General features: G+C 45.7%; 1 protein-coding gene across 3 annotated transcripts; it reads right to left on the reverse strand.

The window, feature by feature from the left end:
• Positions 1–1,301: 1,301 nt before the first annotated feature.
• On the reverse strand, positions 1,302–14,646 carry LOC149357379 (uncharacterized). Of its 3 annotated transcripts, none has more exons than XM_089584578.1 (7): positions 14,553–14,646; positions 12,673–12,742; positions 7,651–7,734; positions 6,578–6,715; positions 3,426–3,499; positions 2,625–2,702; positions 1,302–1,519 (listed from the first exon to the last, which is right to left on the reverse strand). In XM_089584578.1, exons 1-7 carry the CDS (start codon positions 14,629–14,631, stop codon positions 1,491–1,493), a joined length of 552 nt encoding a protein of 183 aa, XP_089440704.1. In that variant the 5' UTR covers positions 14,632–14,646; the 3' UTR covers positions 1,302–1,490. The 3 variants fall into 3 exon arrangements, with proteins under 3 accessions (XP_089440704.1, XP_089440706.1, XP_089440705.1); XM_089584579.1 differs by lacking the exon at positions 14,553–14,646 and adding an exon at positions 10,590–10,714 and having other exon boundaries at positions 1,311–1,519; positions 12,673–12,745; XM_089584580.1 differs by lacking the exons at positions 7,651–7,734; positions 14,553–14,646 and adding an exon at positions 10,590–10,714 and having other exon boundaries at positions 1,306–1,519; positions 12,673–12,745.
• Between the last annotated feature and the right edge of the window lie 67 nt (positions 14,647–14,713).

Genomic DNA, 14,713 nt, shown 5'->3' on the forward strand with positions numbered 1-14,713 from the left:
ACTCAGCTGCATCCCAAATGGAGCTCTGAGAATCGATCGGCAGTGACCAAGGGAACGCAAGTCTCTGCTCCAAGGAAGAGGCAACTTCTGCAGCAACAAGACTCCTTGTATGGCAAAGGTGCCAAAGAGTGGCCAGATGTATTTTGTGCCACCTATGAATGCATGCAATACAAGGCAAAGCACGTCACCCGGACATCGCTGTTTTGCATGAGAGCAACGTGTGCAATGCAGGCCGCTTGTCTCAAGAGCCCACGCAAAAAATCGGGTGCTATTTTGCAAACAATGGATACCTGTTCAAGCGGCTCACTTTACGCAGCAGAAGTACTATCGCACTCAGTACGACTTACAACACGCATCAGGTGGTACAAGCTGATGTCACGAAGCAATGCGAGTGGGGCGCTCCTGCAAAGTTCTGTGTATAGCTGCCGAGCAGCGCACTCAATACAGTACTAAATGTCCAAACTGGCTCCACGCAACCACTTGCATATGATATAGTGAGCACAGGCTATGTACTATCGGGGACAAAAGCGGTATACTCCATGCGGCGGGAGCCGTAGCAACGAAAAACTGCATTGCAACACCATCTACAGGTGGCATCTGGGATCGAGACAGCCAATGCGTGACCTTTATTATCAGCAGGCATGTCGCTTGGCTCGTTTCAATGTTTCGGGCTTTAGCTCGCCAAAATGCCGCAGTTTTCCACTGTTCCGGCTCCCGCCGCCTGGAGCATACCACTTTTGTCCCCGATAGTACATTGTGAGCAATGCAGTAAAGAATTTTTATCTTTTGCGCGTAGCACTTCTAGCCGAAAACATGGATTTCGCCGATGGCAGTCCGAAGCCTGGGCCGGCCTGCACCTCTCAGTTTTGAGAAAAGGAAAGGTGCATGGCTAGTTCATTTTGTCAGTGCCGACTTCGAGCTCTTGAGGCGTCCACCGACAAAGTGAACTAGCTATGCGCCTGTCCTTTTCTCATAACTGAAAGAGGGTTTACACCGAAGATAAGACTGGAAATAAGACTGTCTTATTTGCTTCATGCAAGCCACGCCTTCACGCTCACTCTTTCGCAAGCTCTTTCTCCGTGAGCTTGAAGTGCAAAGGAGACTGGCGATGCCATGCCGCACATCTTAGCCGATGAGAAAGCGGAGTGGCCACATAGAACGCTGGTACACTTTGCGCCACTTATAAAAGTATAGCAGGGGTAAGCAAAGAAGGGAACGGGGATGAGGGGCTCGTTATAAATATGAGTGAAGCCAACTGCCACAGAAACCAAGGGACACAGGTTTTTTTTTTAATTAATTTATTTATTTAGTGCTGTTGTTTTCGATTTAGAATATTACTGAATATGTTATCACTTAAAGCCAATTGATTAGAAAAGCAGAAGAAAAAAAAACGGCCTTTGACCGACTCCAGATGCCTGGGACCGCAGGTTTTTGAAGTTGACGCATGGGTGGATCCAGCTTCATATTCTCCCCTAGAAGCCATGCCGCTTTCACCATTCCGTCCCGAAGACTCCTGTGGCTGCGGAGGAACAAAAAAATTACCGACGATTACGTTACTTCCTAATGCGAAATTTGAGCGCAGCAAATAAGCTGTTTCACCTTTTCGATAGATTGAGGCAAAGAAATCGAGCAACACATGTATGCGCTATCACAGAATTTTTTTTTTAGCAGACGGAGGACTTCCATCGGTCGTCTCGCTCATGGCTCAGAAAGAACTGGCAGATAATTTCGCAGTGGCGAACGGCAACGGCAATTTCGGCTCGGGCGGTGCACATATACAGATCCGCCGCCACCGATCTGGCTCTCTGATTGCCACCGCACAGGGGTTGCATTGGAGGAGGAGCGAAGAAAGGAATTAAGTTCGAGCCGGCGCTTTGACAACCGGAGACTCGCAGGAAGAGGGGGGAGGGGGGCGGCGTGTACACCCAGCGGCAAACGATGGGGGCAGAAGCGCGTGCAGCAAGCGGACAACACGATAAAGGGAGGAGGGAAGAGATAGCAGCGACTGACTGATGCCGCTGACGCCGATAGTGAGTCAACCCCAGCTGCGGATGAAAGGGGGGCGGAGCTGGTTACGAGGCCGACGACAACGCCGACGACGACGCCGACGCGAAACCCAGGAACGGACGCCAAAGAGCTGCGCTCTAAAAACAACCACGTGCCGCCGGTGGGATCCGAACCCACGTCCTCCGAATTACGTGTCCGGTGCTCATCACATCAGCGGTAAGTCAGGACGTGCTACGTCCGCCGCTTAAGAACGTCTGCACATGCCATCTGTTAAGTACGATCGTCGGCTAGACTTGGCACATAAATTGCAGCGGCAAGTTCGGGGTGCGATCATTGTGGGGAATAAAAAATTTAATTTTGCGAACAAAATTCAGGAGCGTGATCATTACGCGAGTAAACACAGTAGATATCTTGTTCTAACTGTAAGTTTCTTAATGCTTGTGCAAAAAAGTTTGTTTTCATTCCTGATTGGTGACCCCTTAGATTTGACTAAAAAAGAATCTGCAAACCAGCTCCACACTGAAGCTTGGTTACACATACTGCAGTAGTTCACAGTCCCAAATATAGATGCTACACAGTTGCAAAGTGAACGAAGGCATAAAAGCAAGAATACCTACCTGTCGTCAAAGTAGCCATGAAAGCCAGCGATGTGTTTGTGGCTGGGGCTTCAATGCGCTTCAGTCTCGGCCGTTGACCTGAAAGACGTAAAAATAATGTATGAGAACAGAACTGGACGATACACAATAGATTCAGCAAAGCAATGAACGGTGTAGCAAGCACACTACGTTTATCACGAAAGCAGTGCACCGCAATTTCATTGTGTTGTGTTAGGTATTAGAGTGTATAAGCAATTGAGGCCATCAAGCACCAACCAGAGCTAAGGTTCAGTGGTTTGTTTTTGTGTTGCAAACTAACACATCCTAATTAGATGATCCAGGGTGGCCGTGAGCTGTGGTGTAGGTCACAGATGCGCCTCGGATCTGTGTGGCTATGGCTGTGGGGTAGGCCAGAAGCTGCAGCTCCTGTTAGACCCCTATCCTGGGAACCTCCACATGCCACGGGTGTGGCCATAAAAATTTTAAAAACTATGAGGTAGAGTCAGGTCGCATGCCATATGTCTAATCCTTGCTCTCTCTCTCTGCTCTGCTGTGAAACGAAAAACCCAAGAGATGAAATCTGCAACCGACGGAGTTACATGTTCGGGAGGAATCACTCAAACTGCATACCACCTAGGTAAACTAAAATTCAACCCGCCTAGGACTTCCCACAGATATGTGCACAGAAGAGTATTCAAAAGTTCTATATCTAGAACACTGGTATCGCATCGTGTTCCAAGAAGTAAGATCAAGGTGATATGCGAAATTCGCGGTAATTCTCGCCAAGTCCGCCCCGGCATCGGTGGGGCCCGCTGGACTCACCTGCCACCAGAGCCACCGGAACCACCGGGCTGAAAGTGGCGTTGATTTTTACACCGTCTTGAGCTGGTCTGGAGCTGCATGGTGCATCCGTAATTATTGTCGATGTTCCTCATTAAGGGATCGCGCCACAAGCAAAGCGTGTCACACAGTACATGCAATGTCATCGAAACTGACTGCAACATCTTTCAGCAAATACACAGGTTGTTTTGTATTCAGTTGATTTTTTCGCACCATAAGATGCTTACACTTCCGCGCTCTAAACGCAGAGTTAAGAGCCTTTTGTACTAGAGCACTTCAAAGTTTGCAGCAGTTCCAATTCATGCAAAACGCTACGTTCTAACAACCTGTGACACAGGATGTGTGTCCTATTGCTTCATATTCGCTTTGAAGCAAGCCATTTGGTCTGCCGGTATCATCTACATGATTTTGGAGATAAGAACTACGCTATTAATTTCACTTTTATGTCCAACTTTTCTCTAATCCTATTTTTTCTCTGCTGTCATGCCTTTATCACCGCAGTGGAGGGGAGGATTTATCGTGTTCCTCTAGACTTCTGGCGCCCTCCTTGAAGCATGGTGCATTAGAAATGCAGTGACTGCAATGCCGCAGAGGATGATAACTTGTTTTTATCTACAAGCGTGCTACATGAAACTCTTAAACAGTGCCACCGCAACAGATGGCAAGTTTCACTTTTAGGTGACCTGCAGTTCGTCCTTTGTTGTCGACAGCTCACCGACTGCCTATCTTTACATCGCGAGCCCACCAACAGGCAAGGATCTATGAAGAAGGCGAATATAACCGTTTGCTGGCGAGGAAAAACAGCGATTCGATGCTGTCCTGTAGTCAATTCTTCTTTAAATAAGCTGTATTTACACGCAGCAAATACAGCCTCTAAACCTTCAACTAATAAAGGCCGTCCCTCTGTGACCGCGCACCGCTCATGTGTCCAGCCACAAGCACAAGATATTGGTGTTTTGCCATATTAATATGTTCTTGAGCTAAGAAGAGTAATTTTATGATAGTGGAATGGTATCCACTTCCTGCAGAAAGACAAGCCAGTTGTCACGTTTAGGAGCTTTATTTCACTCTTTTAAAAGACTGATATGAGAATCTGTTTAAAATAACTAACACGAATCCAGCCTCTTGTCAACCTGATATGATAAACACAATTTCACGAACGCGGAAACGCTGGTCAGAGAATTTCATGCCTCTGTCGTGCTAATATAAACGACTACAATATCGCTTCGAAACTCGAACATAATGTGATCATTTACAGACCAACTAAATATTTCCACACTATGATTGAAAATCCACTCAGAGATTCCGCAGATCTCCATCTGAAGATAGAGTTAGCATTGAATGGTCCTAAATGAAATAAAAACGACTATGACTTACCGGGCGCTCCAATGCCCGTCGATGGCCCTCTCTTGATCTAGTGAGTGTCGCATCGATAAGACAAAACCGAACAGTCTTCTTTTGGCTAAACAGCTCGTTTATTCGGGCTCAAATTTCGCACTGAGGTTAAATTTGGCTCCAAATTTTGTTTACAATGCGTTTAGTGTGGGTACTTGCTTGATTAATTATGAATTAATCTGAAATCTCTAATCAAAATAGCAATCTTTCGCAGCATTAGTACCGACAGCGCCACTTCACGCCCACGGGTCAGCGAGAACTGTATTGGGCACGGTGCTAGAATTTCTTGGGATGGCACGATGGCACCTCCGGAGGCAAGAGGCATGGGTAGGGACTTTCTTTGTCCACCTGGATGTGGCGTTACCTAGAGTTACGCCGTCTGCGCCTGTGATCAGCCCCATTACGCGTTGTCTCCTATGGGTGACGCTGTAAACTCTGAAGATGCGGCGAGCAGTAGCACGAGAAGGTACTCGTACAGCTTCCACCCTCACCTTTGATCACGTTCCACGAGACGGTCGCGGTAATGCCGGGCGTACAGTCGTCTACACACCTGTGTACACTGCTCGAATAGCGCGCCAGAGCCTACAAGTATGTCATTTACGAGTGGCTTAGAGCTCAAAACAAAACCTCATCGCACATGTAGATTCATATAGGTCATGCTTAAGTTTTCAACTCTTCAAAAATTGTAGGGCAGATTTCAGCTACGCGACGTGACAAACCGGATGCGTGTTCGCTCTGCGGGGATGCGAGTGGCTAACCCACTGGGCACTGCCGGGGGATGAGCGAAATTTCTCGGAAGGGCAGAACCGGGCAATGAGGCAAGCAACACTTGGAGCGCCGCCAGTGCTCGCCACTTGAAGCTGTCACTTGGTCCCTCGCGCAAAATTTCGCAATACACAGAACTAAGCCTTATATAAAATCCTGCGCGTCATAAGGTGGATAAGTCTGAGTGCCAATCTATGATGGTTAAGAAGACTGGTGTGGGGAAGAAATGCAGACTAAGCTTGCGACAGTAAAACCGGGTGTAACATCAAGGCATTGGAAAGCAAGCCAGATCCGAACATGCGCCTTCTCAATGCATGTGACAGTCTGCTCCCCGAAAATCGTTAAGAGATTCTTAGCCAAAGGATTCTTTGTTGGTTTATGGGGCTGAACGTCCCAAAGCAGCTCAGGTTGTGAGGGGTGCCGTAGTGAAGGGACTGGAAATTTCGACCACCTGGAGGTTTAACGTGCACTGACATCGCACTGAAATATTAACCAAGTTGAGGCAGAGGGATCCAATTAAATACCTCAAACGGGTACGGAAGACGCATTACAAGGCTAGATTAGTGTTGAGTTCATTTTATGGCTCATAAGCGACTAAGGTCTGTTTTGGTAAACTACTAAAAAGTTTCGTAAACTACTAAAAATTTTCGAGCTAAAGAAATCAACTCGCCAAGTATCAACTTCCATTTCACCTCCAGCAAAGCTGCAGCTATCGGCTAAAACAACACCACGCTTGCTTATCAGTTGTTTTTTGCAACATTACCGAACTCCAAGAGGGCCATAATTTGTTCACAGTTTGAATGTTTTGATGAAGCCCATGCATTTGTTCGCGTAAACCGGCAGTTCAAAATAAGCGAGTTTGCATTAACGAGATTCAGCTGCATTAATGTAAGTAGTGATTGCAGTTTAGGGGCGGTTTAGCACTATAGTGGGAACTAAGTCTATGGACCAATTACTACTGGACTAAGGCCTACCTGGACGAGTGACGGCGACACGGACAACGTGACCTGCTTGCATGTTGGGGCTTCCAGGGGTTCTGACGTAGCCGTGCGCCCCCCAGGCTGTTCTTTCTTTTCCGGCAGGAAACGCAAGTCTTTTCCCAAGCAAGGAGGCTGAAAAGGAATAAAAAGGATGCTAGCAGTAATAGTAAAAAGAAATCTCACAGGATGGTTACAACAGCATAACTCGAGCAACAGCTATTTGCGATGAATGCAATACTGGCTTTCCTTACTGGCATTTCTCGGAGTGTACGTGCCTTAGTCTCGTCAACGTGTTCTCACTCGCAATGCCACTGGGTTCCCACCCACAGTGCGGCGCGTTGCCCTGGCAAGTTGCAGAGACATTGTGCGTGACAACACGGCATGCTGACCAATCATTGTGACGCGCTATTGCACCCAAGTCACCACCGCATAACCGGGAAATGTGCCCTTAGTAAAGTTGTGGTTGGTTGATGGGGTTTAACGTCGCAAAATGACTCAGGCTATGAGAGACGCCGTAGTGAAGGGCTCCGGAAATTTCGACCACCTGGGGTTCTTTAACGTGCACTGACATCGCACAGTACATGGGCCTCTAGTAAAGTTGTAGTGGAGTTCATTTAGGGTTTAGCGCCTAATCATTGTTTGTAAATGTTGCTTCTAATGTAATCATTGTAAACACACCGTGAAGAAGGGTGCGGCTTGTTTTATTTAGAAGGTTAGTCACAACGCAGCAAGTAATTATTCGTCCAGACTACGTTATCTCCTGTTTTTACTATACGCAGATATTCCTGAACATTTCACTGAGCGCAAAAATGTTTTAAAACTAAAACAGAAATCGAAGACAGGCATGGAAAAGTGCCTGTCATCTCAAACACCTACCAAACAGCTATGATTTTCCAAAAGTGCTCTGGTGCAATCTTGCCTACCAAACACAGTGATAACCCTTATGCTACCGGCGATACACAAAGCGCCAAAGTCGAGGTCCGAAACGATAAGAACACTTCGCGAGAGTTTTCGATTCTGCCGCGAGTGCCTTAACACGAGCTTCAACGTGATCTGTGCGGACATACCATGAGTCGGGATCCTTCCTGATGTTCGGGGTGGTCAGAGGGTGCTCGCTCTCTTTGGTGGGCATGAATCGGGACCCTACAAGACTGAGAGGGAAACTCAACTGTGATGAAATATTGAAGCAATTTTTGGCAGTGGATATGAGGTGGCAACCAAATTGGCCGCACCCTTTTTGATTAGTCGGACGTACAGTTCGAACTTAATTTTTATGTACTCGGGAAAGGGATATAAAATAGAATGTCTCTGAGCATTGTCACCGTTTCACTCGAGAAAGAAACAACAAAAGAAAAGGAGTAGATGCGACTGATAGTTAATACGAATCAAGCTAAGGCAACAGTTTTCGTTTTGCTTAAAATTATCGTGAAAGCGAGTGCTGCTGTTCAAATTGCCAATACCGAGAAGGCACCGAAGAACAAAACGTCCGGCGCCACAGCCAAAAATGTGACCAGAAGAGAACAGAAAACTGAGGGCGGTGGGCGGACGGGCGGCCAGGAGCTTTTCATAAACAGGTCGAAGGGTGCCGGCACGTTCGACACTAGACTGTGCTCGTAGAACAGGAAAGAATTGAAAAGTAAGCTCCAGCACGCTTTACCCGGAGTCCAAAAAAAAATCGTCTTTTTTTTTTTGTGGTCATGAAAGGGCTCCTGTAATCGTCATGTAAGCAGAACTCCGTCACCGGCAATCTGAGTGGCTGGGGCTGCCTTGGCAAGTCAACACTGCGTGCAAGCTTGTGCTGCATGTGTGCAGCGCATGGTTCGCATTTGTGGCACCTAATCTTTGGCACTGGGCGAGTGAAATCGAAATGGGCTTGTGAAATGCGATTTTGTTTATTTTTCGTGTTTTCTGTACAGTAAGGAGATTAACTGCTGTTTGCACGCACCGATTTCAGCAAATCTACCCTCACTGATGTCTGGCTCATTCTCATGAAGAACCCTGCGCACGCCTATGGATGCTATTCAAAAACTTGTCTAAGCATCTTAGCTGCCGACGCTATACAGGCACTCATGATCTCGGCAGCAAGTGCGGGAGCACACGTGTGTAGAATTCGGTGCATGGAATATGCGTGATGAGTGACTACTTTCCTCGAGCATCAAAACTGTGAAAATTGGCCAAATAGCCCGACAAAGCCTGGGCGGCTCACTACCATATCTATGCGTCTCAGGCTATGCTAGGGGAGCCACGAGGCCAGTCGGCCACGACAATAAATCTCTCATCCGCTCCGTCGTCAGCAAACAAACAAACAGTTATTGAACGTGAATGAGAGTGAGCGAACGTGAATGAGAGTGAGAGTGAGTGGACATGAGGGTGGTTGAATGGTTGTGAGCACCAGTGAGTCATTGTGAGAGCAAGTGGTCATGACTATGAGTGAGTGGTTGTGAGTGTGAGTGGACATGAGTATAAGTGAGTGTGAGTGGTCATGAGTGTGAGTGAGTGGTTGTATGAGTAGAGAAGCGTGCAAGTGTGAGTGAGTGGTTGCGAGTGTGAGAGGACATGAGTGCATGTGTGAGTGAGTGGTTGTGAGTGTGAGCGGACTTGAGTGCGAGTGTGAGTGAGTGGTTGTGAGTGCGAGTGGTCATGAGTGTGAGTATGTGTGAGTGGTTGTGAGTGTGAGTGGTCATGAATGTGAGTGAGCCACCTCTCATGGTGCCGCGGTATGTATTCCAGACATGTCAGCATAACCAACATATAGAACCACAATGAACTGGAACCACAACAGATAAGGCTCCAGAAGCAAAGGCTCAAAGTTTTGCACTCAATATACACCGCCAGGATAGGCACTGATAAGGGAAAGTACCTCTAAGCACCCCACTATATTTCTAACAAGGCAGACCGCAGTTTTAAAATATGGGAAATTACTGCAAAACGAACTACAAAAAGTACTAATTTTTTCCCAATCGTTCCCCATGCCGCCGTGCTTTCAGCGTCCCACGCTGCCAAAACATAAGAACACAAAAACCAAGACGGTATTAAAGACGAGAAAAAGCAGTAAGAGAATAAAAAAGCAATTAGAACACTATTCGAACACACGTGCATGTGCACGTGTGCATTCAAACACACGTGCAAATTGGTTACCCAGCACACTACCCAAGACAATACATCAGCTTTCCGGTGCCCGCCAACAATGGTGACACTAGGCCGCAAAAGCCATACTTTACCCCTAAAAACAACTTTTGAGCCACCGCAGTGGCTCAGTGGTTACGGCGCTCAGCTGCTGACATGAAACATGCGGGTTCGATCCCGGCCGCGACGGTCGAATTTCGATAGAGGCGAAAATCTGCAGGGCCATGTCCTGTGCGATGTCAGTGCACATTAAGTGGGGACATGGGTCTTGAAACATTTCTTTTAATTACAGGTAGAATGCAATGAAACTGCACAGACTTATTCAGTTTTTCCTGCTGATTTCAAATATGCAATGTGTTTATTTCTAGGCCAATTATTTCCTGCGATATTAATATATATCATGCCATTGTCTGCTCAAACAATAGAAAAAAATGGGCCACCAGAAATTTAATTTTAATATGTGGGTAGGTACTACAATGTGTGAGGAATGCAATGCTGGAAGCAGTTTTCAGTTTTTTTCCGTGTGGACAAATGGGTTTAATAGTTAGTTTCATGTGTGTCATGTGTTTTCTGACACTGTATGTCTGGTTAACTCACTTGAAAACTAACTATTAAGCCCATTTGTGCTGAGGTTGTCCACGCGACTTCGCACCTGCTACTAACCACAAAAGGCCATCATGCAAATTTAGCTTGTCCAGTTATAGCCTTTATTCGTAGAGTGTCGGTCTGTGAGTGGGAGCTCAATACTTCACTTTAGCAGCGGTCAAGGAGCACTGAATTCGTCCTCCCTTACCCTTGAGACAAGCGGATTCAGTATATGCCGATGCGATGTGTCATCCCTTGACATGCACAAAAAAACTACATTTTATACTTTACTTACTGCATTTTCAGCCTTTCCCACTCGAGGAGCCGGCTGTAATAACGCTGCCGTTCTTTTGGTCGCGACGAGACTTTGAAAATACGGCGTCACAGAAGGGACATAACCAGGGCAGCCAGGGGTGATTTCTGCATAGAAACCACAAAAAGTGCTCTTTGCAGCGCCAAAAAGCGAAACCTTACGCACATTTAAAAGGTGCCATTCTGACTTAAGCGGTGATTTTTTTGCACCAAAAATTAAGTGCTTATGTGCAAAGTGTTGGAAATTCAAATTTTCTTTGGATTAACTTATGGAGTTCTGACGACATTCTGGCTGCCTTTTTTTTTTCGCGGCAGTGAATATTTTTGAAGTGTGCTCTATACTTTCCCAAGTCCTAATGAATTCTGGTCGAGAGGACAGCGACATGTTGGATCAAGATTGTTGCCCAGGTCTGGGTTTTCTTGACATTCCCAAACTGTGTGAAATAGTGTGCCAGGTGCTCCACAGAAGGGGCAGAATGAATTGCGTATGTCTTGATACCATTAGCTCATAAAGTAGGGATTGGACAGTTTGCAGCCGCCGGATGATGTGTTCTTCAAATTTGCTACGGCTTTTGTGAGCTAGAAAATATTTCCTTGTAACAATCTTATCGTAATCTTTAGTTTCAGCGTAGCTTAGTAAGGGTGAGGCATCGTTAATGGTGTCAGAGAGAGGCTGCGTGCCAGATGCTTGGAGGAGGGCAGCTCGAGCAGCTGTGTTGGCCACCCCATTGGCCGTCGTTGAGAGGTACCCTAGTGTCCAGACCATCTGGACATTCTGGGGATTGGACGTTTCGAAAATGTTCCAACATGGAACGCCCACGCGGCCCCTAATATAACTAAGTACCGCTACGTGTGAGTCGGACATAATCGTTTCCTTGCTATTCTTGGATATTGTTAGTGCGATAGCTGCTTCTTCAGCCGATGTGGTATCCTATACAAACTATTTCTCACCGGAACAAGCTGCCAATTGGAGCTGCGAGTGCTCATCGTGATGTATTTTTATGGCTAATCAATGATTGGTGATTTAACTGTTCTTTCAAATATTAGTTGAACAAATGCACTGCTGCTTCTTCGGTTGTATATTATTTGTTTAATTTATCTGTATACATTGCTTCTTTGTCAACCCTCACTCCCCCTTTGCTCTTTCTCTCATGTGGTTTTATTCAACTGCTCATCACTTTAACGTTGTACCCACTCCCCTGCTATAAAGCTTCGGAGCTGCAGGGTGTACTGAAAATAAATAATAAAATAAACTGCATGCTTGCTATGCAAAAGCTCAAAGGATAAACTTCCGAGTAACAGACTAAAAGGTGCACGAACCCCAGCATAGCAGCACATGAAATAAATGCGCTCACTGAGTGCCCTTTCAATCGTCCGCAGAAAACATGGCAGAGATAGGCAAGTTGTCTACTAGCGCTGCTTCATGGAACCCCTGAGAGAGAGCCCATGTAGCTGTCGCTCCTTTTAAAAAGCAGAAGAGCCTTAGTCATGCCGCCAAACTTCAGTTTGGTTGCCTGATCCTCCCAGCAGTGCAGCCTGTATAGAGATCCAGCAGCCTATAAGCTAGAATGTCTAATAAGTTGCCGTAATTGTCGAGCAGTCATGTCTGAATACGTTGCTGAGTAAAGACTAAGATGAAAAAGAATGCCAATTTCATTGAAGTGGAAAGTTTCCATACGTTTACTATTCACTGGCTTGTAACCGTACACAGGAAATGTACCAGGTGTTTCAGGGAACACATTAAAAATTAAAAAAGGCTTTTTGGAGAAAAAAAATGGCATTTGAGGCACAGTATTACTAGTGTTGGCAAACCAAGAAAACTGGTCAACTGTCTTCAGTAGTAAGCTGGTTAACGCATTTTTAACTTTTTACTTGTAGAGTTAGGCACCTAGCTGCAAATAGAGATTTGTACCCGGTCGCTAGTAATAGCCATATCAGTTCTTAGCATTTCGAAAGCTACCCTTGGCGCTCTGGCTTGACAAAGTTTGGCTTTTTTCACTAGCCACATGGACTGGAGGGGTTACTTGACATGCACAAAAAAACTAGTTATTTTATACTTTACTTACTGCAATTTCAGCCTTTCACGCTCGAGCTGCTGTCTGTAATAACGCTGCCTTTCTTGTGGTCCCGACGAGACTGAAAATACGGCATCACAGAAGGGACATAATCAGGGCAGCCAGGGGTAATTTCTGCATAGAAACCACTAAAAGTGCTTATTGCAGCGCCAAAAACCGAAACCATAAGCACATTTAAAAGGTGTCATTCTGACTTTAAGCGGCAATTTTTTGCGCCCCAAATGAAGTGCTTATCTGCAAAGTGTTGGAACTTCAAAATTTATTTGGATTAACTTATGGAGTTCCGACGTCATTTTGGCTGCCTTTTTTTTGTGGCAGTGAATATTTCTGATGTGTGCTCTAAACTGTCCCAAGTCCACTCTCCCCGAGTTTCCTAACTTTTGTCTTTTTAAAATTTAGCGAGGGGCTAGATTCTTCTCCCCCAAGTAGTGAAGCTACAACAAGGTTTAGACACCTGAAATGAATTGTACCTCACTGTTGTCCCCACTCTGGCTCAGATGCTTTCCACACCAAGTGATCCTGGTCACTTTGCATGCTTCCGAAAATCCACCCCCTCCCCCCCCCATTCTTATCCAACCCTTATTCCTTTCCCTACTCGTACTGCAACTGGCGCCTGGAGCAAACTTGCACTTCCCTCTGCTAAATAACAAGCACAGGATGTCTGCCGGATCTTAGCTACTAACATCTGCCAACGATGTGCCCAGAACCACTCCATGTTTTAAGAATGCTCGAATCAATTACCGTGTATTGTACCCGGGAGCACCCTTTCATTCTTGAGAGGGCATTTCTCATAATATTTTCATTAATTTTTCTGGCCGGCGTCACAGTCAGTTACCCCACGATTTGTGCGTATGCTTAGATACTTGTATATCTCACGTCTAAATACCTTCCAATCCCGATGTATAATCATTGGGGCCACCACTAAAAACTGTATGAAATGATGTCTGCAAGCATGGTTAGAGTCCTAAAACCTCCGCCTTCATTGAACGCATCTTCGCCAGTCACCTCTTTTCCCCCTTATGCTTCCTGCCACCCTTAGAGAGTGTGGAGATAGCGGTCTCAGTCTCAATGGAGATGTCCTCAACTGACCGTCCAAGCTCCCATTCCATGGGTTTCATAGCTTAAGCCCTAAGCTGGCACTAGCAGGCTATGGCTTCAAAGCTGAAAGCATTTTCATCTTCCTGTATTAAAATCATTTGCTTCTCTCTCTTCCATTCTCATATCACATACCATTGCAAACCATGGCCTTGCACATTTAAAACCTATTTGGACACAACTGTTTCACTCGAAAAATTAGCGGTGTGAATAATGCCCTCTTCAGGTCTATTGTATTCGAGCAGTGATTTAGTTTTCAGGATGAAAATACTTCTCTTCACAAAATCCTCTTAACTGATTGTCTCCATTTCAAACGATAAGGCAATATGTAATAATCACTCATTATGGTTAGCCGTCGTTAATTCACCAGTTAACGAAAACACGTATGGCCAATCACTGTTTCAGTATCATGGTTCAAAATAAGGAAAACTTTGCCAATAGAAGCCTGCTTTCAACGTGGTGTCCTCCATAAAGAGGTTCCATCTTTCAAAGGTCAGTTAAATAACTTGAGATGCCTACATGGAGCCAATGCTTTGTAATAAAATTATATCATTCCTGCATTGACGTGGTGTGTTTTCTGTCATTCCAACTGATTACACTATTGTTCAATCCTCTTTTGTAAGCTGCTGCACTTATGCATGCATACTGTATGTGCCAATGCATGCTTTCGCTATTGACCCAACAGTTGTTTGCTGGTGTTTCCTGTGCAGTTTCATGATGAAATAAATTGAATGGGCATTTCTGGTGCTTCTCTGGAAATGAGCTTGCGACCTCACCTGGCGTACTTCCTGTGTTGTCGACAGGAAGATGACCAACAAGACACCCACGCGACGACAGCACTCTAGATGGAAACATGGAGAAAGAAATATATATATGGAATACGAAAAGATGGAAGTTCTCAAATATAAATTCATACAAATGATTTTCAACCATGCTA

The sequence above is a fragment of the Amblyomma mixtum genome, chromosome 3 (assembly GCF_055824585.1).
Source record: "Amblyomma mixtum isolate Tamu chromosome 3, ASM5582458v1, whole genome shotgun sequence".
In the NCBI taxonomy this organism is placed as follows: Eukaryota; Metazoa; Arthropoda; class Arachnida; order Ixodida; family Ixodidae; genus Amblyomma; species Amblyomma mixtum.

Coding starts and splice junctions, on each gene's coding strand:
- LOC149357379 (XM_089584578.1), bottom strand. CDS start 14,631: ATGTTTCCATCTAGAGTGCTGTCGTCGCGTGGGTGTCTTGTTGGTCAT. Junction 12,743..14,552: donor CAACACAGGAAGTACGCCAG/GTGAGGTCGCAA, acceptor CCGTATTTTCAG/TCTCGTCGGGACCACAAGAA. Junction 2,703..3,425: donor TCCGGTGGCTCTGGTGGCAG/GTGAGTCCAGCG, acceptor TACGTCTTTCAG/GTCAACGGCCGAGACTGAAG.